This window comes from Alternaria dauci, chromosome 2, assembly GCF_042100115.1.
Source record: "Alternaria dauci strain A2016 chromosome 2, whole genome shotgun sequence".
Taxonomy (NCBI): domain Eukaryota; kingdom Fungi; phylum Ascomycota; class Dothideomycetes; order Pleosporales; family Pleosporaceae; genus Alternaria; species Alternaria dauci.
The window spans coordinates 4543403-4570102 of record NC_091273.1 but is presented as its reverse complement, the minus strand read 5'-3'; the positions used below and the strand labels follow the sequence as shown (position 1 = coordinate 4570102).

Genomic DNA, 26700 nt, shown 5'->3' with positions numbered 1-26700 from the left:
GCAACACCATGTCGCCATAAGATGAAGATTCGATACATGTCGTTGTCGTTTAGGGATGTCATTTGTGGAAATGCAAGTGTCACATGAGGGTTGAGATTTCTGGCGTGATGTCATGGGACCGGCCACACATGGTGGACCGTGCGCGTTCTGCAGTGTTCGCCCCTGAACCTGGACTGCTGTGACACCCGCCGCCGTTCCTTCATTTTCACGACCTTGCACATACAGTCATTGCATCCTCATGTTAAAAGCAAATCCAAAATCCAACTCTCTAGGCAACATTTCCTTTGTATCCTTTCCCGTACCCTGATTGAGGATCGGCGGCTCCACAGCTCCCCCGCATTCCAGCGAGTCAGGCCATCTCCACGTGTTCGCAGCGAAAGTTGCGAAGTACCTCGCGCATGGATACCTTGTCTGCTCTATCCCGTATCGATACCTTGATATCAGATATCCTAATGGATGGAGACAGTAAAAGCGCAGTACCATGCGACAGACTGAGCACTTTGCCAGATGAGTTGCTACTCCGCATCTTCGAGGCAGTCGGCTGCGTATCCAGGCGCGACCTCTGCAACGTATCACGCGTCAACAAAAGATGCCACCGCCTGAGTGACGCAGTTTTGTACAAAAGCATTCTGTTCGAGACTCCTGAGTTCCACCTTACATTCAGCGAGTCGTTGAGCCGTCGACCGCGTCGTGGCTCGGCCATCTATGAAGTCAAACTCGCGTACCCTTCTTCAGAGCTATCGCAACTGGCGCTTGACGCGCCTGTCCATGGCTCATATCTCGATCCCAAGACCTCAGACACCCTCTCGCGGACGTTGTCGATCATGTCAAATTTGGAAAAGCTCGAGATATCCGTTCCCGACGTGCTCTTACACGGTATCGGTACCTTGTTCAACGGACCTTTCGACCTTGCCTGCTTGAAGTCTTGCTCACTATTCTACCAGTGCGCTAATGATGCCTACTGGGACCTGCGCGAAAACATACACATTTTTGCTCATCCGACACTGGAAACTTTGACGATCCGTAGAGCTAAGTTAGACGAAAAGGGTTTCGATCACATCGAGCGACCGCATATGACAGCACTTAAGCAGCTACACTTGATTGAATGCGACATCAACGATGATTCTCTGGGGGATTTGCTCGAACTACCCGAAGCGCTCGAAGAATTTGTCATGACCCAGGCGGAAGTGCCCGAGCCAGATCTGGAGGAAAGCTCCGATAACGTTGGGGACTACATACTGGCTGTCCAATCACAAGCCGAATTCTTGAAGAGCCTCACCATCGATCACCCAACGCTTACTGGGCGCAAAGTCTTACGTATGAGAGAATTCGCGGCGCTCAAGACACTACGTCTGAATTGGGATTACCAGCTTTTCGGAAAGTCGTCTAAGAAGCCGCGTCTTCATTCCGTTGGTCTTCCGCCGCTGATGGAGACGCTCGAGTTCTTCAACGAGCTAGGAAGCGATACCGAAGTCACAGACCTTCTATTGGCCACTATTGAGCAGAAAGACATTGTTGCAAGGAACTGGAAAACCTTGGTGGTGGTAGAGGGCGAAGAGGGTGTATCGAGGGAGATAAAAGACGCGTGCAAGACGGCGGGGTTGAAATTAGACATTATTGGGGCTATGGACGATGACTCCGAGCTAGATGAAGATGCAGACATGGAAGAGGATTCTCAATCGGAAAGTGAATAGAGTATTGCTTGAGCTGCGCAGTACAACAAGAATGCTTTTGTACCGCAGTCATGCTCGCGATTTTACTCCAATACCAGCGTGTATCTACCCTTGGTGATGATCTTCGCTCCCTTGCCCCTTCCTGCTTTCCTTCTCACCTTTTCGAGCGCTTTTCGTTTCTTCATATGCCTCTTCGCTTCGCGTTTGTTTTCCTTCTCATCCTCATCGTCTCTCTTGCTTCGCCTCCTGCTATCTCTCCAACCCTCTAGATATAACCAGATCTGTCGCACTATACAGACGAACACCGTTGCTATGTTGTCCGCCTTGAGCTTGACATGCGCCGCGGGAATATAGGAGAACTTCGGCCTTGGGATAGACGTGAAAAGGGATACTGGTAAGCTCGCTATGCGCGCTACGGCGGTGGTCGTACTATTCATACTACGCGATACGCTTCTTAGCTGGGGCATGTGAGGGGTGTAGTAGGGTGGAGTGTTTGAGTAATTGCAGTATATGTGTGGTATTCGATACGTATCTTTCATTCAAAGGTCGAGGCAAGATGACAAAATCAGAAATATAAATATACCATCGGACGTCCATGTGCATTGGGCGAGTGCATCGGCATTATATATACCGCCATCAGTTCAGCTATGTACTGTAAGAAAGTTGGCTTGCATTCAAGTAAGATGATACTGCTCGCCATGGATGTGCGACCCCTGAAGCCACGTTGTCCGCCACGACGGCCGCTATGACCGCGTCGACCGCCAAGGTAGTTGCCACGCCCACGACCTCGCGCTCGACTCTGATGATCAGGACGGTAGGCATTGACCCTACTCCGCATATTACGGATGACGTTCTCGATGTCTTCGAGCCGGATGACGAAGTCGTCTGCCATCACCATCTAGACTGCGATGTCTTCAAGCGTGTTCTTTCTACCGCAATCTTCTAATGACCACCATGGGCTACCTTCATATGCTGTAATACCATTTCCCACATTCCTCCCCTTCGTGCGTCTAGTATTCCAAGTCGTGGGGTCTCAGCGAGGGTCTCTCTCACCGCGGCAGCCATATGATCGCTGATCCTTTCTGATCATACCCTCATTGTAAACGAAAACCCGCTCGATGGTTCTTCAGGGGTGGCGACTACATTCTAGTGGTACCGTGTTCGCTTCGCTGAAGTGGTTCGGATGATCTCCTGACATCTTCATTCAGATATCGTGTTTCGCTTTACCACATTGTGTCTGGGCTTTCCCGTTGGCGTCATTCACCATTACATTCGCAGGTAGTTCAATGGGTCTACGGTAATCGAAGGTTGGCTATAGCACGTCAGCCTTTCCTCTCTGTCACATGTCGTCCAATGATGACGTTGCCTACCGCTGCCATGTACCCGTCCAGCTGTTGCGCTGGCAGAGGCCCTGGTCTCCCGCCTCCTTGCAGCTCCAGCGGCCCAGTATTTTGTTGACCGTTTTGCAGCTCTGATAGCCCAGTGTATTCGTCTTGTTGTTTGTTTTGCATCTCTCTCTGTAGGGATTCCTGCCCTGCATAGGACGATGTACTTTCATTGCTTGGCGCGCCTGCGGGCGGGATATACTGGGCACCAACGAAGGGCACGCGCTCCTCTTGCATCCTGCGCATGGCCCTTTCGCGCCTCCGCTGTTTGCTACATATCTTGAAGAAGATGACTGTGCAGAAGACGCCTGAAAGGAATAGGATAACAAGAACGATGACTGCTACCGTGCCTTGCAGCGAGAGGTTCGCGCTGCGACGCTGGAGGGGCGCCATGGTGATTTACGCCTGGTTGAGATTGTGAACGTGGATGGAAGTACAAAAGGCACAAAAGAATCGGAACTGCGAAATGTCGCGATGCAATGGGGGCGTAGTGAGTACTTAACCCACACACAAATGGAGTGGGATAGACCCGAAACTCATGCAGGCTCAGGCACAGATCCTTTGCACTGCCATGGATGCCCAGATGTGATGCAGACGCCGGGCGTACTTTGGGGGCCGAAACTGCGGCACGAGGCTGATTGATACGTGCCTGAACAGGCCGACGACTCCAATCAGAACTGACGAAGTTTTACGGTAGTAAAGTACGCGTATGGGAACCGATTAGAAAGTCCTCTATAGGACGTTTTGGTGATGAGTTTTTGGAGGTTTTGCCAACAATGCCCGCCCTGGATCTTGGTGTGGCATGCTTCGTATTGTTCACGCCAAACACCGACTCCTAATCGTACAACATGCCGCTCTTGGCCGTCGTTCCGACCTTCGACAAGGGTAGATAATGCTGTTCAGTACTCGCGAGTGTTATGCCATAGACTTGTGAAGTTGTTCAGAGTGCTGTGGTAGAAACACTTCAGCCGCTTGCATTAGCGCATACTAAATTAGTGGATGACGCGCGATTCGACCCAAGACGAGATGACGTCTAACATCTGACCAGCGCGAAGAATCCAGTGAGCTTGCGCACTGAAATTGCGAACCCTTCCTCTTTCCTGTCTTTCCGGTCGCCATGGTGCAGTACCAGTGAGCTGTACTCTACGCGCCAAGCTCGGTTACATTTCCTCTGTCCCACGGTTTTCGCGATTACGCGCCGACCCCGTTCCACAACACCCCACGTACTTCGGCTCGTGCCACCACTTATCGCACAATAGATCACCTACACTCGGCCCTGTCATATCCAACGCGCGACTCTCCAGACGGGATATCTGCGCGACCAAGCCCATCATTTCAGAGTCTAGTTTGAGTATGCGCTCGCCGTACAGACACATAAGAAGACGTCAATATTACAAGAACCAAAATGGATGAGGATCTACGTCTACTCGAGGTAAGGGCACAGCAAAGTATGGCTGCATGATGTGACTGACGGCAATGCGACCCACAGCAGGAGTACTGCCCAGCCATAGACCCCACACTTCTTTACACGATATACTCGGATTTTGCGGGCGAGCCAAACGCGATCGACCTCACCAGGCAATTGCTGGAACCCCTGAAGTTGACGGCCGAGGCAGAGGCCCTCGACTTCGACCCTTCTGGTAGCAGTGGGAGCGCCTTCCAGGGCACCCCAGACAAGCACAGCACCGATGCCGACTCAAACGCAGAATCGTGGACCACACAAACGGTAGCGACAGACCGCTCGACACTCTCGAATGACTTCTCCACGCTTAGCGTCAACGGACGGTCGGGGAGCTCGGAAGGGTCGATGGAGGATGGATACTACAAGGACACGGAGCAATTCGACGTCCCCACAAAGGAACTGTTGCTCGCCGAAACCTTCCCAGGCCTGCGGCTCGCGCAGGTGACGTATACGCTGAAGAAGTGCGGATACGATTACGACAAAGCGACGGATGAACTGTTGAACCAAGTCTTCTTTGACGATAGTAGGAAGAGCCCCACTGAAGAAGGTCCAGTCGCGAAGGGTATTGACGCCTTCTCAGAAGATCACCACGTACCCCAGAAAGGCAAGAAGGGGAAGAGCAAGAGGAAGCAGAGGTTGTCTCTGGAAGCAGGCACCAGCCACTTCGTCGAATCAGATGCGCCGGCGAATCGTTGGCAAAGCACAAGTCGCGACGTCGACTTCATAACGTCGCGCACAGGGCTGTCGGCGAAGACTGTGTCGTCACTTTACCACGCAAACGGAACGTCTCTTTCGGCGACTGTACTAGCGATTGTGAGAAAGGACATCGCGGCGCATAAGAAGGAAAGTCAGCCCGACGCTGCACTAGTGCAAGATGCGATCACACTCAATGAAGCCTTTCCGTCCATGGACTTGGAGCATGCCCTTTCCATCGTGCGCCTCACGGCCCCATCAACCATAAAAGCGCAGGAATTAGCAAGGTCTCTCACGCAGCAACCTGCAAGCGAGACAGGGGGCAAAGGAGGCATCAAGCTCGACATACGATACGCTCCTGTCGACCTGTCTGACCCTTCCGAAACCTCAAAACTTCCCACCTTAACTCCCTCTGCGCGGCCGCGCGACGCAGTGTCCACGGCTGCTGCTCGAAACGAAGCTTTTGGAAAAGCATCTGGCGCCTACCGCAGAGGCAAATCCACACCTCTCATGAGACAAGCAGCTGCGTACTACGCACAAGAAGGCCGTGACCTAAACGCGAATCTGAAGGCGATGAACGCAGCCGAAGCCGACGCATTTGTCTCGCAACAATCCGGTCCGACCGTTCTTGATCTGCATGGTGTTACTGTAGCAGATGCAACAAGGATTGCCAAGCAGCGAACACAAGCTTGGTGGAATAGCCTAGGCGAGCGGAGGATACCGGAGTGGAGCGGCGCTGGTCGAAGAGGAGGTGGTGAGGCATACAGAATCATCACCGGCTTAGGCAGACACAGTGAAGGTGGAAGAGGAAAGCTAGGACCTGCCGTGCTCAAGGCGCTAGTCAACGAAGGCTGGAAGGTAGAAGCGGAGCCCGGAGAGCTATACGTCACGGGCCTGGCAAGAAGGAGATGACGGTAGTTTCGATGTTTGGGTGTGATCTTGAAGCAATTTCCGCAATGTATCAGGCCCGACGCTGTATGCAGTACATACGACGATATCATGTCACTAGCGCATTGTATCCATTCAGCGACGCGCTGTGGTTTCGCGGTCAACCAGGGAATCAAAACGACTTTTGTGAATACAAGCCTCCTGCCCTCACACCTCGCTCCTTCCAAAGGTGAGGTTAGCGGCGCGCTAAACATCCAAGCTTCGCTGAACCCCACTCGCCATCCCCTCAGCGTCGTCTCTTCTCCCTCATACCAAACCAATCCCGAAACGTTCAACAACATGTCAAAAACGCTCTCGCGCATCGCCTGTCACAGTCGTAAGGCCGAACTTTGGGTCTGCCTTAGTTTCGAAACCAAAACACGCGTTTTTAATCGGAGAAATAACGCGCCAAGCTGCCGTTTCACAGGAGTTGCGACGGAAACAGCAACATTAGTATTTGGAAATACGTAAACGGTGAACGATGAGCATGTACAGGAATCTCGGATCATCACGCCCATTGCGATGCTATTGAGCGCGAGCAGAGCACTGCGTTGTCAACTGAACCCAGAAATTAACATAGCGTGCGGTCGTCCCTTGAAGATTCCACGCTATGCCAAGACCCAGCGTACGGTCGAGCTACAGGTCGCCCACGGAACAAGCAATCACGTGTTTTATGTAATATGTGGACCCAGCTACACGACCAGTGTTTCGCCTTTCTCACATCAAAGTTGCAGACTACGGCAAAGTACGCTCGCGCAACGGCATGATGGCCTCAGGGCACGCAATACTTCCCGCACGCATTGCTACAGCCTCACACCTACCATCATGATCGGCAAAACGATCTACTGGAGGGCCAGAACACGTCAGCTGTTTGATACCGGACGTTCCCTCCCCGAGGGGGCCTTTGTCATGGGAGGACGATATATAGAGGTAACGTCTTGCCTAACCACGGAATCATTCTTCAGTTCGATACTCGTTGAATATCTCAGTCCTTGCTCTCTACTTCTCTTCACCATTTCTCTTCCACACATCGCTGCTAGTCGGCTTTAATTTCTTCACACATTCTCTATCTACTTTACTGCCGGGCAGTTCATCTCAATCTTTCTCAACTATCAACATGAAGTTCGACTCCTCCATTCTTATTGCCTCTTTGGCTGCCTCCGCTGTTGCGGCCCCGGCTCCTCTCACCAACTCCGGTCTTGGAAAGCGATGGGTTGACACCACCGGCGGTCAAAAGATGCCCGCACACTTCGTCTCCACCGTCCGCAAGCTCTCCACCGAGAAGCTCAAGACTAAGCGTCAGCTCGACCAAATCCTCGGAGGACTGACTGGTGGGGCCGGTGGAGCAGGGGGTGCAGGAGGTGCCGCCGGCGGAGCGGCCGGTGCCGGAGGGCTTGGAGATATCCTCGGGGGCCTTGGGGGCGGTGCGGCTGGCGGCGGCGCAGCGGGTGGTGCAGCAGGAGGAGCTGGGGGCATCGGTGACCTTATCAGTGGACTTATGGGTGGCGGCGCGGCTGGCGGTAACCCTGCTCCGACCGGTGCTGCAAACACTGCTGGTACCACCGCTGCAAACAACGGTGCAGGTACTGCGAACACTGCGGGTGTGAACGTGAGTATTTGCCATGTCGAACTTTTATGCACATGCTGACTTTATACAGAGCGCCGCAAACAACGGCACAGCCGCAGCAGGTGGCAATACCGGTGCCAATGGCCAGACTGGAACGGGCCAGACTGGAAACGGCCAGGCCAATCTTCCCACTGCTGGTAAGTTGTTTGTCTCTTCATGAATACGAGAATGAATGCTGATATATCCTAGGAGCTGGCCAAGGTCAGCAGACGGGTACTGGTTCGACCGGCACTGGTTCGACCGGCACTGGTTCGACAGGAACTGGCCAGCAAACCGGTACTGGTGCTACGGGAACCGGCTCGACGGGAACCGGCCAGCAGACGGGCACTGGTTCGACGGGAACCGGCCAGCAAGCCGGCACTGGTTCGACTGGCACTGGTTCGACAGGAACCGGCTCGACTGGGACCGGTCAGCAGACCGGCACTGGCTCGACAGGAACTGGCCAGCAGACTGGCGTTCAGCAAGGAACTGGTGCCACGGGCACTGGATCTTCCACTGGAACGCAACAGGGAACTGGCCAGCTTACCCAGGGTGGCTCGGCCGGCACTGGCGCTGGACAGTCTACGACTGGCTCTACTACTGCAAACGGTGCTACTGGCAACACCGGTGCTTCTTCCAACACTGGGGCTGCTTCCAACACTGGGTCTTCTACCGGCGCTTCTAACTGAGCTTCTGGCAGTGGAAAAGCCTTGGGCAGCAGCCAGTCTGCTGGCGACGCCGACTCTCAAGAATAGGACTAGATTAACATTTCGGTGGGTGGTTTATCAGTACCTACGTCCCGAAGAAGTAGCACATGGAGAGATGGGGTTTTTTGCATGTAATGATGAAAGTTGTACTGGTTTGGGCCTCACCATCATTAAAAAGATAATGCTATTTATATTTTACGCGAAGTTTTCAGCTGTCAGCGGTGTATGTAATCAAAATATTTGCGAACAGCAATGGCATAGTTTGCACACGCTTCGACCTTCAGCATGTTTTGATAGCACTCCTGTCAAACTTGTATAATCGCTCCATTCGTGAGACGAGGTTTAACGACAGCACGTGAGTCTGTATGCGTGTGATGTCATCAGCCAGCCTCGTGGCTGCAGCCTGATTCCGGCAGGCAGTGCGGGACCTTGGCTAGACCGACCTTCTACTTCCTTTCCTTTGCTACATCTGGAGTTGCACCAATGCATCCTTTCCCTGTTCAATACAGTCATACGTGTTACCCCTAGCAAGATCCACTAAACGACTATGGCGACGTACACATTTCATGAACAGTTTCCGCTTCCGTCAGACGAGAAGAGTATCAGAGTACTCTGCATACAGCCGGGTGTCAAAGGCACCACAATCGAAGCTTCACTGTTCAAAATAGATCTTGATGATCCCAACCGACCGCCATACACCACTCTTTCGTATGCATGGGGCGATGCCACGATTGTCGACCATATCCTGGTCAACGACGAGAAGACAGGAGTCGGAGCAAACTTATTTCAGGCACTGCAACATATCCGCTCCTCAGATGAACCGATTGTCATATGGGTGGATGCCATCTGCATCGATCAAACGGACAACATTGAGAAATCTCACCAAGTAGCGCACATGGATCTGGTTTATAAGTTATGCGACCAAGTGTACATCTGGCTGGGCGTTCCGGAAGGCTCGACTCCTGTGGAAAGCAATCCGTTCGCGCTTGTGGAACACTTCGCAGCCGACAAGCATCTCTATGAACTCCCAGGCTATCACAAAGACACATCTCCCGATACTTGGACATTGGATGTTGACGATGCAGAAAACATCTCCATCTGGGAAGGTTTTAAGCTCGTGTCCCAGAACCCATGGTGGCACAGGGCTTGGACAGTACAGGAGGCTGTTCTCCCAGCCAAAGCTGTGTTCATATGTGGTACATGGCGAACCCCTTGGGAGAAATTCGCCTTGTTCGAAAAGAAAACGGGGGAACACATCCGGAGCCACATTAGAAGCTGCTGTGTTGGCGCTTTCGATGCGTTAGGTTTGAGTAAAAACCATCTCGTTCATCAAATCGTTTGGTTCATCATCACACTGGAACATTCTCGTTGCGGAACGCAGCTGTTCAAAACACTTGGCGACATCAGCTTTGCTTACATGTATCGTCAATGCTCCGATCCTCGAGACAAGATATACTCTCTCCTCGGACTTGTTGAACCCGTCAAGACAGGAGTGTATCCCGACTACACAAGGGAGGTTTCAGACGTGTACGTGGATGCATTTTGCAAGATACTAGAAGAGAGCGAGATGAGTCCTCAGTGTTTACTCGGTGAAGGCTTCCATAGTGGGAAATTCAACTTGCCCTCTTGGGTACGTGATTTCTCCGTAGTATTCGATGCGCGATTCCAATTCAGGCGCGCGCGAGAGGAATATCACCTCTTCAACGCTTGCGGAAACCTTTCTGGCAAGCTGGAGGTGGAAGACCGAAAGCAAGTACGAACACATGGGATTCTCGTTGATCGAGTAAAGGCCATGGCCATATGGACATATCATCTAGGGTCAGGAAGCGCAAAGAAGACCCTGGACGACTGGCGTCGCACTTGTAACGAGAATGGAGTTACGGTGAGAATCGACCAAACAAATGAAGTATTTGCCCGGGTACTGTGTGGCGGTACTATTGCGCGGAGTGACGAGCGCGCAAAACTGCTTGAGGAGAATGACATCGATCTTCCTACCGACACCGAATGGAGCGAGTTCTGGGCAACAGGCATTGAATCTGCACTTCCTAGAAGATACACTTCGTACTGTGGGCTTATGATGGACCGAAAGACACTCTACGTAACATCTTCAGGTCGTATTGGCTTATCGTTTTCAAAGATCAAGGTGGGAGACGAGGTCTGGGTAATTCACGGTTCCAACGTTCCGTTCATACTTCGGAGGCAGTCTGAAACACCAGCACGGCACCGACTAGTCGAGGATACATATTTGCATGGTGTAATGCATGGGAGCTGTGCTAGAGAAGATGAAAGCGTACAAGTGGTTTTAGTGTAAGCAATGCATACCTTGTAATCATCGCTTTTATCCTGTGACTCGTGGAGGCATACAACCCTCTCCGAGTTTTGTGGAGGCTGGTAATAACCTTCCGGGCTCGCATTAGCAGCCATGATGTGACTAGTAACCGATACATGCCAAAGACAACCCTCTGACTAGAAAACGTCGATACCGAGGACAGTCAAACCCATCAAGAAGAATCAAATCACAAGTCCCTTTGCGATTCTAAAGTCTGGATTCCACAGACTAAACTACCTATACTCTGAGACGCCGCCATCCCATCCATCTCCCAACTTTACAATGCATACTATAAACCCACGAGCGTCGTCGTGCTAAAAGCGTTAAATCAATGCATGTCCTCGCAAAAAAAGAAAGAAAAGCGTTGAACTACATCTCCTGGCGCCCCGTATCGAAAAAGCCCCAGGGTATCCCGTATTCTTTCCTGTCCTACTCCTACCATGCTTCCATCATTCTACTTTCCCCACTCACCACCCATTCATTCGACAGTCTAAGAGAGGTGGAAAGCCCCTTGCCCCTCCCTAATAGCCATACTGAGCTTCTCGCGCAGAACCTCAACGGTACTGTAATCCGGCATCTTGAGGTAATTGACGCACGTCATGACAGAAGGCAAGTAATCGTCAGACGTAAAGGGTGGTTCGCTGGGCTTGCACACAACCGTAAACATTGGTGTGAGAGCCTTGAAGCCTGAAGAGAAGTGTTAGTAAAGAGGAAACTTGTCATGCAACACGGAAGGAATGGACCTACCTCCAATCGGGAGCTTGGGGCTACCAGTGATGAACTGCAAAAAGTCTCTACGCTCCTGTGCATTGAATTCGCTCATGGTGGCGAGTAGGTTGCGCACGCTCTTGCTATCGAGATTGTAGCCATGGTCTGCTTTGATAGAGTCCATGAGAGCTGGGATGTGGTTAGTAACAATGATCAACAGCTGGATGATGGGAAACTTACTTTCAAGCGACCAATCCTCATCTGTACGGCCGAACAGCATGACCAGCTCATCTGGGGTGAACGCCTTGAGAGCAGAGTATGGGAAGACTTCTGTAAAGCCTGCGCGGAAAGCGTCCGCTTGTCGCTGTACACCCGAGCCAAGCGTGAAGTCAATGACTTTATCCACGTACGTGTCAACATTCTCGATTGTGACTGGTGTGTCCGCACCGTTTGGAATAAGCTCGACCGAACCATAGCCTGGAAGTGTAAAGTCCAGAGCTAAGTCTTCTACCCGACAATCTTGGATGACGATATCTTGTAGGGCTGCGGACTTTGCTGTTGCGCTCATGTTGTCATTCTCGACCTTCTTCTTTGCATCGGCAAACTGCTTGAGCAGCAGCAGAGACTTGGCTAGATCTTCGTCAACTGCCTTTATGGCTCCAAGAGAGGGTGCGACTGCTGCACTAGTACCGTCGCTGATGCGGAAGAAAGTCGGGTTGAAAGAGACATCGATGATGCGAGAGTCTAGCATAGAGCGAGCAACGAATTTGCCCAGAATCTTAAACAGCTCAAGACGCTTCTCTCCATTCTCGGTGCTTGCTTCCTTGGCGCTCATAGGAGCCGGGTAAAGACCTCGCTTACCGAAAGCGTATTCGTCACTATCGTTGGACTCGTTCTCTCGCCAGAGCTTTAACTTCTTCTTCGAGAACTCACGCGACACAGTGGAGTAGAACTCCAGTGTGGGCCCTAGGCCGGTTCCGACTTCCTCAAAGTACTCAACTTCCAGGACACTGGCTGAATGCCCGTACAGCTGCATCACCTTCATTGCGGATTCCAGGATTCGAGATCTAGAGATGCGGACCTTTTGGCGTTGGAGGCGGCCCAAGAAGGGTCGTTCATCCCTATGTCGGCTATCGCGTGAGTCGCTTGTGGGTTGCGAGTTCTGCCAGCGCGTCATCGACCGTGAGTAGCCGAACGAGGTGGACTGTAAGAAGAGATGACGTGTCTCGAATGGGAACAGGAATGGGTAGAAGCGAGCTAGATCCTCGCTCCAACTGGGTAGACAGTTGCTGGCTACGACGAGAGGCTCTTCCAGCTGACGGTTGAGTTTTGCTGTGAGCTTCGTGTTGACAAACTGTGAGAGTGGCTCAGCATTCAGCTTGACTTGTTCTTTGTCCGCAAGCAGAATGTCATCAAGGTGGGAGTTCAGCCCATGGAGTATACTTAGCAACCGCAGGATGCCAGACGTCACAGGGTGTTGGTCAAGCGAGGCTGGCATACCGGAGACGTCCGACTGTGACTCTGGAGGCGGTGTCAAGGAGCTGGGCTCGCTTGGTGGAGGGCCTTGGACCCGCTTGAACTTGATAGTATGAATGCCATTCCAAACCGAGCGATGCGATCCATCTTGTGGTTGAGCTTGGCTGAAGTGTACAGCGCGGTAGATTGTCGTCTCATTTGAAAGTGGTTGATCGTTCACGCTAAACTCGATATGCCAGTCTTGAGGGGTAGACTGCACAGCAGCAGCATATGAAAGTGCACTTGCCGCGCCGCCCAATTGTTGACGCATAGCAGCCGAGCTTTGTAGTAGCGCTGACAAACGGGACGAAGGTGTTCGGTTCTCAGCTGGTGGTTTTGCCACGGGCGTATTTTGCACTGGTGTGGCGATCCTCGTTCCATCCTCCTCGCGAGCAGTGGCTTGCCCGGTAGATGCAACTTCAACGCTAACAGCAGATGGATCTGGCATGTCCTCATCCAGCTCGTCGTCGAGTTCGTCGACGATAGCATTCAAGGCGCTGTCTTCGTCCATGGAATCTCCGTCAGAAAGCTGCGTTTCATCAGCGCATTCGACCGGATCTTGGCTGCTTTGCGATTGTGGCTTGGCTGGAGGTGGTGGCGGAGGCGGAGGAAGCTGATTCTGTTGACGCCTACTTGATCGCCGGGACTTCTCCCGCGTAGCTGAGCTCGGTCCTGGTTGGGGTGAGTCGGCCGAAGCGCCCTTGGACCGCGAAGACTTCTTCGAAGCACGATTTGTTGTATCTGAAGGAGTGTGCGGCGGTGGAGGCGCATGTCCTTCAGAAAGAGCTTGAGCGTACATGGCCTCAAATTGATCCCTAGATGGAAACTGGTCCCTAGACTTGGACGGCCGTGGTCGGTCTGCCAGGCTGATGCGAGGTCGAAGATAGTCGTCCAAGGCTTTGAATGTGGCAATGGCGTGAATGGAAACCATGATGTTCCTGTATGTCTTTGGAATGCCTGAATCGTCATCGGCGACAAGCTTTAGCCTGAGCTGCTTTGCGAGCATTGAAGTCGCGCTTCCTCGGCTGTCGTACATGTTCTGGTGAACAGTGATCACGTCGAAATGTTCAGACCTACTGAGCAAATCCTGAAGCTTGTGGACCAAAACACTAAAGGGCGTAGCTGGAGATGCAGTACTTGCGGTCTTGATCTTGCTCTGGCTACCACCTCCCATGAAGGCTTCGAGGAAGATAGGCCTAGGGTCGACTTTCCTATTGGATGTGGGGGTCGTAAAGAGATCCAACAGCACTTCGACGATTTTCGAGGTCTTGAGTTCATAGCTTGTAATGCTTTCCAACGCGTCACCTTCGAAATAAGAAGCCAACCGAGTGAACAGGGTCATGCAGTCGCTTGTGTTCCCATCAGCCACGCAAGCCTTGATCTTATCAGCGAGCGATTTTAGATCGTCCAAAACTGCTGAAGCTTTGTCGCGTATATGCTTATCAGAGTCCTTCTCGTGAGTCTCAATGAACTTCTTGGCACGGAACGTGATGATGTCTTCGACGTTGGGCATTGGTGGTGGTTCCCGCTGGTCAGAAGAAGATGATGAATCTGAGTCGTCATCGTCGTCTCGGTTGTGGTTGTCCTCGTTTCGCTCATCATCAGGGTCTACTTCCTCTCCATCGTCGGACTGCATTTCCACGTCCACGCCTTCGCTCGAATGTGGTTCAGTCTCGTGTTCAGCAGATGCGACAGTGCTAGCGCCTGATTCAGCTGCCGCTTCAACCTCAACTATTGAGTTCGGGTCCTTGGGCTTAGTTTCTAGTGCCTTGCATGGGCGATTTGCCAGTTGTGAGATCTCAGAAATGACGCCTTCGCGATAGAATTGGTATCGGTAAATGGGCTCCAGTCGCTTAAGTAGCAGTTCAGCAGCCTGTAACGCATAGGTAACTAAAGATGGATGGTCTTGCTGAGTGAAGATTGACGCCAAGTGCGACGCGTATGGAACGGGCCGGAGGGCTTCCTCTAGAATATCGGTGTCTAGATTCGACAGCATTTTGAGATGGGCGGTAAGCACCTTCTGCCGAACACTGAGGTTGACGGTGCTCGAGTAGGCATCTGTCAGAGTCGGTAAAAGGATCACAGCGAAGCGCTTAACCTCTGCCTTGCAATCTTCCAGCAGCTCAACACGCTTCTCGTTCGCAGTCTTTTTGTTCCTAGATGATAGCGGAAGAAGGTCGTCGCCAGGGTAACCTGCATCGAAGAGATCATCGAGGTACGTTAGGCCGTCGGTGGAGACATCAGGCAACAGTTCACAGATGACATTTAATGTCTCGAAAACCTGATCCTTGGGCCGATGAATCAGAGCTTGCATGATGACTACAGAGTCGATTTTTGCTGCGACGTCTTCCGTGCCACTAGGAGGCGACACGCCGGTGAGGATCTGATATAGAGTATCGACCACGTTCGTCTTCAAAAGCTCAGCTGACAGACGTGGGCTTGCCTTGGCCGTATAAGCAAGGACCTGAAGGAACATGGTGTGAATGCTGGGTCCAATGAGGTTTGTGCTGCCTGGGAGGAGGAGTCGCAGGATCGCCTTGAGAAGTCCTGGGCTGACCAGCTCCTCCAGCTTGCTCTCCTGGTGTCTGAAGCTCTGCACGATCCTTGATACGCAGATGCAGCCTTGCTCCACGACCTTCTGATCGTTGTTGTTCAGGATATTTTCGAGGATATGCATGACATCGCGTACGACTGGGAATGAGTCCTCTGGAATGTTCCGACAGCAGTTGGCGGCTGTTGTGACGGCTGTTCGCTGAGTGCTTGTGGCGAAGAAATCGAGGTACGTCAGGCAGGCTGTGAGACCGCCTTCTCGTACAATTACTCCTGGAAATTCGACAGAGATCTTCTCCAACGTGCTCAGACATTGCTCTGCCAAGTCAATGAAGTTGATCTCGAGCAGCTTTGAGCAGAGGACAGGCACGGCGCCACCATAGACGACGTTGGCGGTCGCTTGAGGCAGAGCTTCCATCAAATTGGCCAAGCATCGGCAAGCCAGCAACATGAGTTCTGGGTTCTCTTCCATTGTGAACTCGTTCGGCTGCATGAGCCTCACCAACTCCTTGACGTAAGCATCGGGGGAGAAGTGGCCGGCCAGGTTGTCTTCGGTGGAGATGAGGAGTACTTCGGACAGCTCTTGCAACGCAATCAGCTGTATGGACATGTCTGGCGACCGTAGTTGGTCCAAGATGCCCCGCAAACGCTGTGTTGTGCCCGCCATCATGCCGGTAAGCTGCCTGAGCGCAGACAGGCTGTGCGAGTTGCGCCCAAGGAAGCCACTGGTGAAGGGGTCATCGTCGTCGTCGTCGTCGTCATCGTCATCGTATCGCTCTCCGTGTTCGTCGCCGTTCTCGTCGTCGCTGGTGTGGTCCTCGCCAGACGGGCGCGTCTCCTCTTCGGCATTGTTGGTGGGTGCATCGTCCATGCTGGTGTCGTCTTCGGCCTTGGACTTTCGTGAGCTTCGGCGGGATGTGGAAGGCGTATCGGCGTCTTGGGCGGCGCTAGAGGGTTTGCTCTTGCGGCTACTCTTTGATCGTTTCGAGGGTTGTGGCGTCGACTTCTCGTCGATGGGATCTGATGGCGGGCTGGATTTGGTCAGCGCATGGTGTGACGTTGGAGTGGCTGGCACAGACCCAGATGAAGACATGGCTGCTTTGCCTTTTGCTTTCTTGGCCTTGTTTGCAGGTGGAGGCTGCGGGTCTTGAGTGTCGACTTTGGCTCTCTTGCTGCGAGCACCGCGTTTTGGTTGTGCTTCTGCGCTGTCGAGTTGCTCTGGGCTGGCTTCTCGTGCTGAAGTCTTCCTCTTGCGTGAAGAAGGTGGTGCGGGCGGCGGGAGGGCGGCGGGCGGGGGAGGTGCGGGCGTTGAATTGTCGTTTGTGTTGGCAGACTGGCGCCTTTGCGAGCGAGTGACTCTGGACGACATGAGATTGTGAATACAGGCTTGTGAAATCGAGATGCGCGCAGATTGTGGCCCCGGTGGGTGCAGCACTTCTGTTTCGGCAAAGCAACGTGAGACTTTGTTGGAAAGCACAGCAGTCGATGGTGTTGAAGCGTGGGGTGCAAGGAAACTGCAGCAGCCAAGGGTCGAGTGGGAAGGTATTTACCTTTCACGAAGTCCTCTGGATGCCATCAAGGACGCGCCATTAGGCGTGCGTGCTCAAGCGAGTGCGGTAGGTGCAAACACGGGCAAGGCGGTGGCGGCGGTCGGGGCTGTGGGGTCCAGGCAAACAGAGCAAACGAGTGTATTGCTCTGACAGTGTGCTGGGTAATAGGAAGAGATGGTAATACTGTAGTGACGCTGGCGAATGCTAGACGTTGATACCCACCTGCATGCCTGAGGGAGCTAATTACGTGACCTGACTAGCGCCTTTTGCGTTATCGATAGAAGGAAGCAGTCGCCGTGTGAGCACTCACCATTAGTACTCACCTTGGTACTCACTACGCGCGTCCTTTGCTGCACCATCGCAGTTTCCCCGGTGAATTGACGACATACTGTTGTATTCCTGTACATGCTTGCATTACCTCTCTCTCTCTCTAGCAGGTTGGTGATTGCAGCTCTCCATCTTCATCCCGCGTGATCCAGTCCGACTGAGTTGGGACGAAAGTATCGAGGCTGAATCATCTTCCAAGCCTGGAGCGTGTGTGGAAGAAGCAGAGCGCAGGGCGCTGCTGGCTATGTTGTTATCAGCGCCTCTCAGTAAGTCGTCTATGGCCGCACACGTTGGCGAGAAAGACTTTTGTCACGACTCTCGGGCGATGCAGTCTTCCATTGTCGTACAATTAATCACGCCAACATTCAGCATGCTACATAGCACAGACACATAGTAGACTTGATTCACTTTCTGGTCATGTTCGCCTACAGCAACGCTGCCCTCCGACTTCGCTTCAGGGCTCCCTATTGAGTAATCAGCCCATCTCTAGTCATTCCTAGCGCCTACAGTCGCAAGTCAGGTTCAGGGTCAGGCGCAACTCCGTTCCAAGACGAGCAATGCTGTCCGCTATAGGGCCAAGCATGCTGATTGTTCAGCACATGGATCCTGGGCCCAAGAAGACTAATACGAAAACCCAACTTGTGGGGTCGGGGAAATGCCGACACGCCCACGTGAGGTCTCCCACTTGTCGAGCAGTTTGCACACATGGCTTGTCATTTGGCGGCTGTTCGGAAGCAAAAGGCGTTTCATATGCGGGCGCCACACAAAATTTGCGGCTCAGGTTTGGCTGGCGCGCTGGGCTTCTGGGACGGCGAGAAGTGCGGTTGCAAGCAAAAAGACGAACCCTGGATAGGCAACCCCGCCGCCCGCGTTCCAGCGTCTCGTCTCGACGGCCGCCTAGAAGCAAACGTAAAATGGCACAAAATGCCCCCTCCTCCACGGCCGGATTACCCTGTGCACCTGTTTCCCTCTGTCCGATTCAGACACATCCCACCTTTGCAGTCTCACCTGGCCCGTCTTGTTGCGCCGGCTGCCTGGAAATATAGTTCCATCGGGTGTCGCCTCGCTGCCCCCGCGTCATAACCAGGTTCCTATCGAGTCCCTTCTTACTACTGCCTAGTCCCCTAGTAGTCTCCCGGTAACCCCGTTTATCGCGGTATTCGTAAGCCTTTCACTCATAAATGCTCCCCTCCCGCCGGCAATTGACCTTGCCTTTTAGAAACACAACGCACATCCTACCTGTCGCTGCGACCCGACCCCGACGTTACCTCCACAGTCCACCACTACATAGCCGGCCACCCACCCCTGCGACGTCTCCCCTCACCATCCGCCCGCGCGTCGCAACAAGTAAAATTGCCGTCGCTGCCATGTCCTCGACAGATAACCGCGATATCCTGCTCGACGCCGGAATACCCAACGTCGAAGCCATGTCGCTCGATAACTATACATTCCCCAAGGAGCGGTTGAAGAAGACGCTGTCAAATCCTAACAAGCAGCCCCTCGTGCTCGTATCATGCGGTTCCTTCTCCCCGCCGACCAACCTACATCTGCGCATGTTTGAAGAGGCAGCCGACTACTGCGAGTTCGAAACCGACTTCGAGGTCGTAGGCGGCTTCTTCAGCCCCGTCGGCGACGCATACAAGAAAGCTGGATTGGCTTCCGCGCAACACCGGATCAACATGACGAGGATCGCTGTAGCAGACAGCTCGACTTGGATTGGCGTTGACCCATGGGAGCCGCTGCACAAAGAGTATCTCCCAACCGTCAAGGTACTCGACCACTTCGACCACGAACTCAACGAGGTCATGGGCGGTATTGCGACCGAGAACGGCGAAAAGAAGACGATTCACGTGGCGTTGCTTGCAGGCGCCGACCTGATCCAGACCATGAGCACACCCGGCCTGTGGGCTCGCGAGGATCTGAGCAGGATCCTGGGACACTATGGCGCCTTCATCCTCGAGCGCAGTGGTACCGATATTGGTGTGTTGAATTTAAAGCATAGTGCTCTACAACCACTAACATGCACAGACGACGCGCTCGTCCAGCTCCAGCAGTGGAGGGAGAATATCCGCGTGATCCCGCAACTCATCCAGAACGACGTCTCCTCCACCAAGATCCGTCTTTTCCGTAAGAGGGGCAAGAGCATCCGCTACTACATCCCCGACAAGGTCGTCGACTACATCTACGAGCACGGTCTCTACAGCGACGATGAGAAGAAGGCAGCAGACAAGGGCAAAGAGACAGCATCTGCCGATACTTCTGGGTCCTCACAGAGCGTTTCTGCCTCGTGAACGGCTCCAACTACAAATCTGCGAGAATCGCTTCGCACACCAAGAATTGCATGTACCACCACTTCCGACAGGACTGCCGCGCCGCGTGGTGCGGTCAACGCTAGTCCATAATTACGCTTGGGTGGCAATCTGGAAATGGCATTGTAGAGACGGTACCCTCATTACACCGTCACTATCACCCGAAGGCCGGCTTATTAGAGAGGCACGGGTGGGCTTTCACAGGCTTGATTGGCTGAAAAGGGTAAAGGTCAGGATGGACCCCTATGACCAACGGCGCATTATTTTTGTACATTTCCAGCTATGATACCACACACACACATTCAACAATGCATCATCATGATTCTTCCAAGCTCGATACCCACGGAGCGTGGAGGCGCACACAGCTTGTAGATTATGACAGGGGCAGTGATGTCATCTCCAAGCGAGTGGGCGGCCGCGTGGGCAGATCTTCCCTGCCGCTGCTAATCTTGGAGGCAGGGTCTTCTCGGCTTCGTCCAGGCATGATATTCCCAAATGACGTTATGGCATTTTTCATCGAATGCTGTCCAGTGTGCAACATGTACTTGTGTCTCTAGGAAAGTCTCTTGCACTTTGTTTGTGTTTGTGACATAGCCACAGAGGCATACGCAGCCTTTCTGCTACCAAGTCCTCCAAGTATTCGCTGAGAGCATCATCACCGTGACATCCGCCTTGTCAAACATGAATAAAATTTACACAAGGCCGATTCCTCGTCTTGTGTCCAGGTTTGTCGCGCTTTCCAAGATGGCTATCCAAGCGGCTTGTGGCGCCCAGTGCTCGGCCACGTCAGGCACGCTATCAACACCACGTCTCCACAGCAACGATACCAACACCCCAGCAAGCCCAACCTCGTGCATGTGCCCAGCCGCCGATTATACATATTCGCTACCGATATTCACATGCGCCCGAGACCTGGAAGAGCCCATTGAGCGAGTTGTTATTCTTTAGGCGCTTTTTCAGGCGTTCTATCAAGTGCATGCTAGCCCCACGCTTCTACACCGCGCTTTCGTTACACTGCTATAACCACGACCATCATTTTTTCCGATGAGCGACCGCGAGCGTGACGCGTCGCGCAGACGACCGCAAGGCGACCAACGAAGACGACGCAGAGAATCCCACGGCGACGTAGACCCTGAACGACGCAGGCGGAGAGAGTCCCGAGGTGAAAACACAGTTTACGACCAGGAGGGGAGACGGAGAAAAGGACACAGGGCGACAGACTCCTCGGGCGACCTACTTCCCAAGCCAAGAAGGCCGTCGAGGCATCAAAGCGACACAGAGCAGGAATCCCCGGCCCCGCGTCAAGCACGAGGCTCGCGGCGTAATTCCAGGTCAAAGGGCAGTGGGAGTGGAAGTCGAGGCTCAGCTCCTCTCAGTCTCGATGCGATCGCGAAGCTCGACAAGACCAATGCGAAGAAGGCGGGAGGGTGGGGAGGCTACGACTATGACGACGAATATCTGAAGGAAGTCAGGAGGAAGGAAAAGAACCTGGAGAAGGAGAGGTTGAAGGAGGAGAGAGAAGAGAAGAGGAGGGAACAAAAGGAGCAGGAGGCTAGACGACGCGCTGCAGAGAGCGATGCCGCCCTGCTCGAAGAGAAGGCTAGGAAACGGCGCGAAGAGAGGCGGAAGGCTGCTGCGTTGAAGCAAAGCCACACCGACGATGAGCATGAGAGGACAAGAGGAACATACACAGAAGACGAGCGTGAGGAACGAAGACGCAGATCAGAGCCCAAGTACACACCATCGGAAGCCGAAGAGCGAAGAGAACGGAGACGGAAAGAAAAGCAGTACCGCACAGAGCAGAAGAAGCGGCGCGTTATTAGTGGACCTTTGGCCGAAGAGGGCCGCATCGACGACGACGATTCCGAGTACCGATATATGATGGAGAAGCGTGGAGGCGCAGGCAGTGGTCCGCCAACAGTGTACACAGAGGAGGAGCTGGCACGGAGGAAGAAGAACAAAAAACGTTTAATATTCGGCATAGTCTGCGTTGTGGTGCTCCTCGCTATCATCATACCCGTAGCTGTTCTGCATTCAAGCAAAGGAAGCCAGAACGACGAGACAGGCGAAGGGAGCTCGTCTGCTGCCGTATCGTCAGGGCCAAACAAAGACAATCTAGCTGGAAAAGACCCCAACAGCGTACCGGAAGCAGATCGAGGCGGCATCCTGGACCCGTGGGCATGGTACGATACCGAGGACTTCAACGTCACCTATACGAATGAACTCGTTGGCGGCCTCCCCGTCATCGGTCTCAACTCTACTTGGGACGACGAGGTCCAAGCAAACCCTTCTGTGCCGAAGCTCTCAGACCCGTTCGAGTACGGCAAGACGCCCATACGTGGCGTAAACGTCGGTGGCTGGCTCAATCTGGAACCCTTCATCACACCTTCCTACTTCTCTCAGTATGGATCCAAAGACAACGTAGTGGATGAATGGACATTTCTCGCCAAGCTTGGGCCCGCAAAGGCCAAAGACACGTTGGAGAAGCACTACGCCACCTTCATCACCAAGAAGACTTTTGCTGAGATTAGGGAGGCTGGCATGGACCATGTCCGCTTCCCGTTTGGTTATTGGATAGTAAGGACCTACGATGACGATGTCTACGTACCCCAAGTCTCATGGCGCTACCTTTTGCGTGGAATCGAGTACTGCCGCCAAAACGGACTGCGCGTGAATCTTGATCTCCACGGCGCACCGGGCAGTCAAAATGGCTGGAACCACTCTGGACGCCAAGGCCAGATTAATTGGCTGAATGGCACAGACGGCGACAAGAACGGCCAGCGCACACTAGACATCCATCACCAGCTCTCCGTCTTCTTCGCGCAAGAGCGCTACAAAAACTTAGTAACCATGTACAGCATTGTCAACGAGCCACGTAACGTGGAGCTCGACACCGACAAGGTCGTCGAGTGGACGCAAAAGGCCATTGACCAAATCCGCGCCGACGGCATAAAAGGCATCATCGTCTTCGGCGACGGCTTCATGGGCCTCGACAACTGGCAAGGCAAGCTGCAAGGCAACGACGACCTCCTTCTCGACGTGCACCAATATGTCATCTTCAACACGGACCAAATCAAGCTCAAACACCGGGACAAGCTGAACTTTGCCTGCGAAGCCTGGACCCAGCAGTCCAAGCGCTCCATGAACAAAGAAACCGGCTTCGGCCCCACCATGTGCGGAGAATGGTCCCAAGCAGACACAGACTGCACGCAATACATCAACAACGTCAACACGGGCACGCGCTGGGAAGGCACGCTGCAAGCCTCGGACAAGGCCGGTGCAGTCCTTGCCCCGCAATGTCCTCTCGAATCATCAGAGTGCTCATGTGACCAGGCCAACGCGGATCCTAGCACCTACTCTGACCAGTACAAAAAGTGGCTGTACCAATTTGCTGTCGGCCAGATGGATGCGTTTGAGGCGGGCTGGGGCTGGTTCTACTGGACTTGGGAGACGGAGGCGAGTACGCAGTGGAGTTATAGGAGGGGGCGCGAGGCGGGCATCCTGCCGGATAAGGCATATGAGAGGGATTGGACGTGTCCGGGCGGTGGCGTGGAGAATTTGGATGAGTTTGAGGGGTTGGCGGAGAACTATAGGAGGATGTAGTGGAGGTGGGGACCCAAGGGGATGTTGTATATGATGGTTATGTTGTGTTGTCTAGGCTTCGGCCGGCGTTCCTTTTTCGCATGCGGTAATGAAGGTGTTTGGGAATGGAGGAAGGTTATGAAGCATGATGGTCGGTGTTGTTACGAAGTTGTACATAGCATGTGCTCATGCATTTTCTGGCGTCGGTCGCGGATTTTATCAATTCAACACACATGTTTTTGCGCATGGTTGTCATCGGTTGGATTTATGTGCTTAGACAAAATGTGATGGCTTCGTAGCAAGTAAAATCTGAAAAGCCTGAATTAAGATGAAAGGGTCTCCTGTGCGGAAGACGATCGCTCAGGATTTAAACGTCGTCAGGTTGTATTACATATCTCATGTCCCGAGGTAGCCGCTGAATCAGCGAGCCTGAATGTGTTGATGAACACGAACAGGGTCCCCACATCTCATCTTACCGACTAAGATCTGAGCTTTGCACAAGGCCGCCTACACACTCGACTCATTACCACCGACCCTGACTGCATAATTCCGCATTCCCACGTCTTCATAACTCCTTGTACACCACGTTCACCTCGCTTTCTCACACAACAATCTCGACAGTTACTGTCCAAGTGTCAGAATTAGATACACGGACATAGCCACGTCATGCTCGCACGACACGTTGTTATTGCGATTGGCAGGAGGCACCGCACAACGCAAGTCGCTATTTCAAGGCGGGCCCGGCGGAGTCATGGGGAACGTGTAATCCCGGTGGAGATCATGGACAGTGGGCGAAGCGGTGTCGAGAAGGAGGAGGCTGTGTGGGTATCGCGAGACGGGGCGAGACATGCTTATATCGTAGGTGTCCTGCGTGTTTGTTGTTCTTCGCCATCTTCATCTCTGTCTTTCTTACTTTTACAATTAAACGATACCGTAATTTACACATTCCAACATCATATCGTCGCTTGGAGCATGTTTTCCATGCCGTTCCCCACCAAGACTCATCGTATCATTCCCCGTAACTCCATCTTCGAAAATGATACTCAGAAGCGCGGTTTCGTCATCGTCATCATCCTCTCTGTCCTAGCCACCGTTGGCATGTTCTGTCTCATCATCAGTCTAGTCCTCTGCAAGAACAAACGCGATCGAAAGAAGAAAGCCGCAATCATGAACGCCGAGATTCGCATACCTGGGTCCAAGAGCAAGTATCGAAAGCTCGAAGACGAGGAAGAAGCAGAAGGTGGTGCTTGGAGCGTGGAAATGGATGATAGACGGCCGACGGCATACAAAAGCGGACAACAGTATGGAGAGGTATGTGGAGTGTGAAATGTAAGGGATGGGTGTGAGAAGATGGGACTGACTTTTGTGTTAGGTCGATGTTGACGTGCCACATCCGGAGACTGCGCACAAATGATCTCGCCTCGTTTGGCTTGACAAGATACGACAATAATCAATGTGGTGTTTTCCTAGCTTGCTAGCAAGCGGGTGTGGAAACAGTTCACGGCATTGGTTTATTCATCAACCGCCAACCGCAACATAAACTAAACGATATCCCACTACCACTTCGATGCCGAACTGCGCCATCGTATTTTGTACTGGCTGTGTGTTTCCAGCAATCGAATTTCCGTACACATCTCCAGACTCTTTCAAGTCATGTTCCCGTACCAAAAGGAGAGGAAGAGCACTCGGCTCTTGAGAGAAGCATTCGAAGAGAGGATGCGCACCGAACATCCCTTCACCGCGGAGCAACAACAACAGATTGACGACTTGAAGGACCTGCTGGCAAGGGTGCCCAAATTGAGCATAGCCGACAAGCTGAAAGCCAAGGACGCGGCCAAAGAGGAAATATGCACAGCGAAGCTCGACAAGCAAAGAGAACAGTCGAAAGAAACGTCACTCCGCACTCTACAAAGGCTGAACGTACCCAAGGGCATACGCATCCCGGAATCTTGCATGGAAAAGGCATCTCCCTCGACCACATCGAAACCGCTCTCTGCACTACCATCATCACCATCGCGGCCTCGACCTGCGCTTCGAGACCCAATCTCCTCTCCCGGAACACCAGAAATTTCTTCCAAGCCACTCCCCAGCCATGTATGGGTCATCACACAAACGTCCTTCGGAGCCCACTCCATCGTTACAACCCTCGCTCTGTGTATCACATTCTCCGACGCCGTGGATGTCCTGGCCCGTATCGCCGATGAACTTTCTCGCCATACCGTCTTTCGCTTCTCACTAGGCCCGGAATGTCCGCAAAAGGCACATCTCGATATTCATACATATGCTCGTAGCGAGTATGAATTTGGCATTCAAGCGTGCGTTGGTAACGGACAGCAGGTTGCTATTGGCGTTAAGGCTAGTCAGGAGGAAGGGGCGCTGTGGCAGGGAAAGATGAAGGATGGAGAAATCTTTGGGGATGGATTTGAGGGAGTTACTCTTGAGAGTGTTAGGGCGATCATGGCGGGGTGAAGACGGGGATGTTGTGGAAGACAGTGTATTTTCTAGCGTGTGTTTGTGGAAAGCTGTCACGAAAAATGCAGAAAGAGTATAGATGCTTTGGGGATGACGAGGCCAGAACCCTTCAAGATGATTACGTATGAGAGGGCTGTAGTGAATTGATAAAGTTGAAGAAAAACCAATGCCAGTCTTCTTTTCGTATTGTGTGAGGGGTTTTGATACTGTATTCCAGCCGACACTTCAGGCTTCCAGAGCTTGCATCCACATACATTCTTACAATAGACCTCAAAGAGGCGTCTATTGCCCATCTCTCTCAGCCAGCATCTCCTCGATATGCTTGTTCAACCAGTACCTTCCCAAAACCTCCCCGCTCATATCCTTCGCGCCCTTGATCTCTCCCGCACACTCTCCCGTCTTACACAAGCACGCAAAGGGCTGAGCCATGCTCCACTCCGTACTCGGATAGAAGAACGTGAGCTCATCACCCTCCTTCAGCCCCTCTCCGTCCTCCGAGACCCTTACTTCCCAGCGCTGCATATCGAACACTAGACTGGGCTTGCAGCTGTGGTTTATGTAGACGAGGTCGCAGTTGAGCTCAATGTGGAGGTCGCGTGAAGCTTGGACGGAGGAGTACGCTACCGTGGCTGGCGTGGGGTTTGTGATGCGGGCAAAGACTGCGCCTGCGGGAAGGTTGACGAGGGAGACTGAGCGCGAAGTGAAGGCACCTGGGTTGTGCTCTACGCGGAGGAGACGGGATAGGTCAGGTTGAACCCAAGCGGGGATTTGTGAGGCGACCGTCGACGAAGGTGTTATGATTGGTTTAGTAGAAGATTTTCCGTTCGTGTGGGGTGCTGTGGTAGGAGGGGTCGAGGTTACGGCTGCGGGAGACATGGTGGATAGTGAGGTTCCGAGGTCGGAAA

The 26700-nt window shown here is 53.0% G+C and overlaps 9 protein-coding genes across 9 annotated transcripts; 6 read left to right on the top strand and 3 right to left on the bottom strand.

Annotated features, from left to right (window-relative positions):
* Positions 1-452: 452 nt before the first annotated feature.
* ACET3X_003546 (uncharacterized protein) lies at positions 453-1694 on the top strand (the record flags this gene model as incomplete). The annotated part of the gene is made up of 1 exon (XM_069448833.1): positions 453-1694. One exon carries the CDS (start codon positions 453-455, stop codon positions 1692-1694), a length of 1242 nt encoding a protein of 413 aa, XP_069310093.1.
* Positions 1695-2877: 1183 nt separating this feature from the next.
* Positions 2878-3451, bottom strand: ACET3X_003545 (uncharacterized protein; the record flags this gene model as incomplete). Its single annotated transcript, XM_069448832.1, has 2 exons — positions 2878-2985; positions 3044-3451. The coding sequence occupies 2 exons, from the start codon at positions 3449-3451 to the stop codon at positions 2878-2880; spliced, it is 516 nt and encodes a 171-aa protein (XP_069310092.1).
* Positions 3452-4463: 1012 nt separating this feature from the next.
* On the top strand, positions 4464-6125 carry ACET3X_003544 (uncharacterized protein; the record flags this gene model as incomplete). Its single annotated transcript, XM_069448831.1, has 2 exons — positions 4464-4490; positions 4548-6125. 2 exons carry the CDS (start codon positions 4464-4466, stop codon positions 6123-6125), a joined length of 1605 nt encoding a protein of 534 aa, XP_069310091.1.
* Positions 6126-7257: 1132 nt separating this feature from the next.
* Positions 7258-8435, top strand: ACET3X_003543 (uncharacterized protein; the record flags this gene model as incomplete). Its single annotated transcript, XM_069448830.1, has 3 exons — positions 7258-7749; positions 7799-7904; positions 7957-8435. 3 exons carry the CDS (start codon positions 7258-7260, stop codon positions 8433-8435), a joined length of 1077 nt encoding a protein of 358 aa, XP_069310090.1.
* Positions 8436-10975: 2540 nt separating this feature from the next.
* On the bottom strand, positions 10976-17305 carry ACET3X_003542 (uncharacterized protein). Its single transcript, XM_069448829.1, has 5 exons — positions 17106-17305; positions 16635-16913; positions 11731-16586; positions 11530-11679; positions 10976-11469 (listed from the first exon to the last, which is right to left on the bottom strand). The coding sequence occupies exons 1-5, from the start codon at positions 17129-17131 to the stop codon at positions 11273-11275; spliced, it is 5508 nt and encodes a 1835-aa protein (XP_069310089.1). The 5' UTR covers positions 17132-17305; the 3' UTR covers positions 10976-11272.
* Positions 17306-18363: 1058 nt separating this feature from the next.
* Positions 18364-20077, top strand: ACET3X_003541 (uncharacterized protein). Its single transcript, XM_069448828.1, has 3 exons — positions 18364-18594; positions 18652-19412; positions 19461-20077. Exons 2-3 carry the CDS (start codon positions 18800-18802, stop codon positions 19721-19723), a joined length of 876 nt encoding a protein of 291 aa, XP_069310088.1. The 5' UTR covers positions 18364-18594; positions 18652-18799; the 3' UTR covers positions 19724-20077.
* Positions 20078-20785: 708 nt separating this feature from the next.
* ACET3X_003540 (uncharacterized protein) lies at positions 20786-23344 on the top strand (the record flags this gene model as incomplete). The annotated part of the gene is made up of 1 exon (XM_069448827.1): positions 20786-23344. The coding sequence occupies one exon, from the start codon at positions 20786-20788 to the stop codon at positions 23342-23344; it is 2559 nt and encodes an 852-aa protein (XP_069310087.1).
* Positions 23345-24295: 951 nt separating this feature from the next.
* ACET3X_003539 (uncharacterized protein) lies at positions 24296-24737 on the top strand (the record flags this gene model as incomplete). The annotated part of the gene is made up of 2 exons (XM_069448826.1): positions 24296-24634; positions 24696-24737. 2 exons carry the CDS (start codon positions 24296-24298, stop codon positions 24735-24737), a joined length of 381 nt encoding a protein of 126 aa, XP_069310086.1.
* A 1340-nt stretch (positions 24738-26077) lies between these two features.
* On the bottom strand, positions 26078-26671 carry ACET3X_003538 (uncharacterized protein; the record flags this gene model as incomplete). Its single annotated transcript, XM_069448824.1, has 1 exon — positions 26078-26671. The coding sequence occupies one exon, from the start codon at positions 26669-26671 to the stop codon at positions 26078-26080; it is 594 nt and encodes a 197-aa protein (XP_069310085.1).
* Between the last annotated feature and the right edge of the window lie 29 nt (positions 26672-26700).